Below are 5,094 nucleotides of genomic sequence, written 5' to 3' on the forward strand. Positions count from 1 at the left end.
TATATATAATTTATTTATTATTTAATCAAGCTGACCACACAGCCTAGAGCTTGATCAGTATTTTGTTTTAAACAAAACAACCACCTCACCTTTGATGCAACATTTCTGTGAGGGTTGCTCCATCCAGTGGTGCTATTGTATGTTCTTGACACTCTCTTACCTAAAAGTAAATAAATAAATTTAAAAAAAACAATTAAAATACACTCAGTATTTAAGCAAACAGTATAAATATATATATATGTAGTGTCAACAAAGTATATTTGGTTGTGACATCATCTGTCTAATGATGTACGGTAGTACACTGATGTTGGTTGGAGCTCTGCCTGCTCCACTTGTGTTTATAATGAATTACTGAACATGATAGGAGCAGGCAGGCTCTACATTATCTGACATCTGTCATCATCGACTAATGACAATCAGGATGAAATGACAAGACAGTCAGTTGACAAAGATTGCTGAATGTGATTGAAATGTCCAGGTAAATGTTGATGTTATTTTGGTTGAATCATAAATGAAAGTTTAACAACAAATTCAAACTTGCAGCTAAATTGTAATCATTTTCTTTAATTTGTGCTTTTGCACAATTTATTTATTTCTTGAATTATTTTATTTGATTTCGTTAATATCCAACAATGAACAATGTCACCCTTTACAGGATTAAAGAATAAAATACTATATTTTTAGTTATTCACATTTAAATATTTGACATTTAAACAAATAGCCAATATTAAACAAGACAAGAAAATAAATATCACTAACATTAAAATTTTGATGGAAACATAGTAAATATTCACAAAAAAATCAATTTTACATAAATTACGTAACTTACAGATGGTCACTAAACCCATAAAGACTTACAAATGTAGGTATTTGGATTCCCAGTAAAAAGTGAGCTGCATCTATAATGATCTTCCTTTCCTTTTCAAATTGTTCAGTCTGAAACAATGTCAAAAGTTTACACACTTAGGTTACTTGTATTTTCAAGCATGAAATGGCCAGATACAAAATCTTTTGTCTTTATTATTCTGATTAGAGATCAAAGCTGCTATAGACATGGAAACTATGGTCCCAAAAGTGGAGACCTGTATTTAGCATGTTCATTGATGTAAATTTTACATTGTTTAAAAAAATGAAACTATACATAAAATCCCATAATATAAGATTTAATTTAATGTTTTAATGGCCTTTAGAAAGATACAAAAACTGTTTTCACTTGGCAATCCAGATAGGAATTACCTTGTGTAAAATTAAGAAATGGATAAGCAAACAAAAAACAGGCGTCAACGTTCCTATGCATGATACATGGCTTAAAAAGTATATAGGCCCTATATATATACGTGTATATATATATATATACGTACATATATATACACGTATATATACACGTTTATATATATACGCGCGCGCGTATATATATACGTGTATATATACATGTATATATATATACGTATATATATATATATATATAAGTATAAATAAAATATAAGTATAAATAAAATAAATATAAATAAAATATATAAATATAAATAAATATATATACGTATACACGTATATATATATATATATATATATATATACGCGCGCGTGTACATATATACGTGTGTACATACATACGCGTGTGTATATATATATACCCATGTATATTATACGTGTATATATATATATGTATATATATACGTGTATATACATACATATATATATATATACGTATATATATATATTAATATATATACGTGTATATATATACGTATATATAATGTATATATACGTGTATATATACGTATCTAGATGTGTATAAGAGACAGGTAGTTAATTATCCTTACATTTATATATGTTGGGTCAAATTTGTGTGGAGGTTGAAAAATACAGGGGGAGTTTTTATGGCCCAAAATAGTGATTTTAGTAATGTAATGCGACAGGCAAATTACAGTAATATTTTTAGAAAATTTCTTTGAAAAAATTTCGTAGGCATAGGGCCTAGGTAGGTATACAGTAATTTCATTTTACAGTAGTTTGGAACGATATCAGGAGTAGGGGTGGTGGCAGTGGCCTACTAGGACTACAATTTATTTGAAGCTATCTTGGGTCCGATCGTCCACATCAGTTGGGCCCAATCGTCTGTCACCCCAAGTTTTCATTACGATTATCAAGAACGTACACGATCTAGGCCCTGGGCTAGGCTTAGCTTGATGTCGTCACTCTGGTACGTATACTACTACCGCATAACAAAGAAAGCGACCAACGTGGTGCATTCTTAAATATTACACACATTATTTAATTGTATTAGACGACAACACGATAACACGATATCATTGATTGAACGATCTAACTACTCGCATCGCAGTAATACTAAACTAGGCCTAGCTTAGGCCTCATGTTTTTGTGGAAAGCTAGATAGTCGTTATGTACCCTACAGTCGGCTGCCTTTATATTTTCACCTGTATTCCGTTTGCATTTAAAAGGTACATTGCTGCACAGCCAACTGTCGGGGATATAGTACCTTCATATGACTACTCATACGTAAAAAAAAACGTCGCATGGACTTAGTGAAAAATGGAGATCTGAATGAAAAAAACGATGTATTTCAGCAAGTATTAAAACATTTTAGTTTTATTTTAGGCCTTCTTCAAAATACCTATGCCTACAGCAGTTGAATTTTTTTGCCGTAAAACCAAAATAGTTTCATCCATGCCGACTTTCCGGTCGGTTAGCGTGAGTCCTGATTGAACTCTGCAGAAACTTCACATCGATCTTCCCATCGCGATGTAAAACAAAATTTCAGAAAACTTTTTTTTGACGCATGCGCATTTGCATAAATGTCTACACACACACACACTACACACAATAAAAAACAAAAGAAATGTGACTTAGAGTGATTACAATAGTTCCTATTGCATTACATGCATAGGAACTAATAAGTAAACAAAAACATATTAGAAATAAATATTTAATTAATAGAGTAGTTAAATATATTATACTCACTCCTTGATGAGCATGCAGGACGCCATCGGAGTAGATGTCCGGATTGAAGCGGATGTCAAACTCTGTGTTACTCAGGGAACCAGCAAACTGTGCGGCTTTCTTTATGATGTCCTTATGATTCTCACCGACTACAAAATACAATGTTAAACAATAAGATAAGATATAATTAATTGAAATTGCAAAGCTTTTTAACATTTGTGTATAATTTGACATTTAGTTCTTTAATTGATTGTAATCAATTGTAATCGCTTCATGAAGTTTAGTTTTAAGTCATAATGTGATGTCATCATGACCATATTTGGGCATGTCACATGTTTTTACCACATAAAATTACCGTACATAGTTTGGCGAGTGCTTAAGCCATGTAGTGGCACTTTGTAAAAGAGCAACATAAATATATCCTGTACTGTTCTGTAATGTACTTTTAACACACTGAACTGTACCATAAATACACTATAAATTCCACACATCACTGTAGCAAAAACGAAAGTTTATTTACTTGTATCCTTTGTGGCTGCTAATGTTTTCAAAGTATTTTCCTGTTCTAAAATAGTGTCCTTTGTTATGGGTAGGTCTGCTTTCATCGCATTTTGTTCTCCATTTTCCACTGTCATTTGCTGTGGAGTGCATTCTCCATTGACTTGTCCTTCTTCCTTTTTCTCTGTCTTTGATTCAGTCTGTTCATTTTGGTCCTCCTTTTCTTTATTGTTTGTTTGGTTTTTCTGTTGTTCTTGCATTAGGAGTGATGCTGCATATCGTATAAACATCATGTATCTATGCCTGGCAAAAAAAAAAAAAAAAAAAAAAAAAAAAAGATTGATTAGTAATGAGAAATCTAAATGATTACTTACAGCAAAATTACGAACCTCTGAATTTCGAAGTCAATTTGCAGCGATGACGTCGTTAAAAAACAATCTTTTCTAAATCAAAAATACTTAAAATTGTATTTTATTCAGCTGAGATATTCCATTTTCAGCTGTGCATGCCTATGCTACTGTACAGTGGAATAGGAAATCTCACTTTCTGTTCATGGGGGGGGGGGGGGGGGCNTGGCGCTATTCCAATGGATTCGCGATTGTTATGAAGAGAATAATAGCACTCGTTTTGGCTATTAATTGTCATGTTTACCTATAATAATAATAATAATAATAATAATAGATGGATTTATATAGTGCAAAAAAAACAAGGCCTCTATGCCCTCGGGACTAAACATCTTTCTCCTCCTCTGAGGGTCACTTCATGTCCTCTGCAGCCAGTAAACCGGCGCACTTTCATCTCACCACGACAGGGGCCAAGTGAACCAGTACACTGGGGTAACCCACTAGTCATCTCGAAAGATGTACTGGGTTCTTTAAAGTGCACATGAGCATTTGTGTACACTGGGCCTACGGTTTATAGTCCTTATCCGAGAAGACCTGTTCCACCACCAGAACTATAGGAGCGAGCCAGCCGCGAACCAGTGCCAATATTTTTGGCTATGATCACGGTGCCCCTGCCTTAACCCCTTTGTATACTATGTAGCATAGGCCTAGCGGTACCCTTTCCGCTGACATGCTATGAAAATTTGAATTCTCTGAATCAAAAATTTTCCTGGTTTGGACAGAGGGGTAGGAAATTTGAAGATATTATTGTACTATTCATTTTTTTCCCTGGATATAAAATCCAACAACAGAAAGGTAAATTTACTCTATTTACCATCTGAAAAAGAAAACAAACAATGATGATTTGAAACTTACTCTATGAAACTCTCTACTAACTCAGGTCTGAGTCGACACAATTTGTGTCTGTGTGCTCTAGGGAAGCCAAGTGCTTTTACATCTTCAGGGAAATTGTCGTTCTCAACTGAAACACAAAATATTAATAATATTCAGTACCCAAGGCTACCATATTCAATAATGGAAAAACTATTTACATGAATGAAACATGAATTACATACATGAAACCAATAATCCAGCACTTATAATGCACCATGGAACCTATTTTAAGGTACACAGAATTTTATAGAAAATATATTAAAAAAAAATTAACAAATAAATTTAATCATTTTCAGGAGATGTACTCCAACTGGAGCTGTGCACACAAGCAGTGGGGGGAGGGGAGGGAGGGGAGGGG

At 33.3% G+C, this 5,094-nt stretch overlaps 1 protein-coding gene across 1 annotated transcript in view; it reads right to left on the reverse strand.

Annotated features, from left to right (window-relative positions):
- LOC117113035 (clustered mitochondria protein homolog) overlaps positions 1-5,094 on the reverse strand; it is a 43,161-nt gene that overhangs the window by 9,117 nt on the left and 28,950 nt on the right. The window contains exons 14-18 of the mRNA XM_033256258.1: positions 4,719-4,824; positions 3,482-3,762; positions 2,983-3,110; positions 859-936; positions 90-160 (exon numbers count right to left, since the gene is read on the reverse strand). Coding sequence (XP_033112149.1) covers positions 90-160; positions 859-936; positions 2,983-3,110; positions 3,482-3,762; positions 4,719-4,824 — 664 coding nt within the window. The remainder of the gene's footprint in view (positions 1-89; positions 161-858; positions 937-2,982; positions 3,111-3,481; positions 3,763-4,718; positions 4,825-5,094) is intronic.

This window comes from Anneissia japonica, unplaced genomic scaffold (genome assembly GCF_011630105.1).
Source record: "Anneissia japonica isolate Jap-2015-1 unplaced genomic scaffold, ASM1163010v1 scaffold288039_len1115542_cov189, whole genome shotgun sequence".
In the NCBI taxonomy this organism is placed as follows: Eukaryota; Metazoa; Echinodermata; class Crinoidea; order Comatulida; family Comatulidae; genus Anneissia; species Anneissia japonica.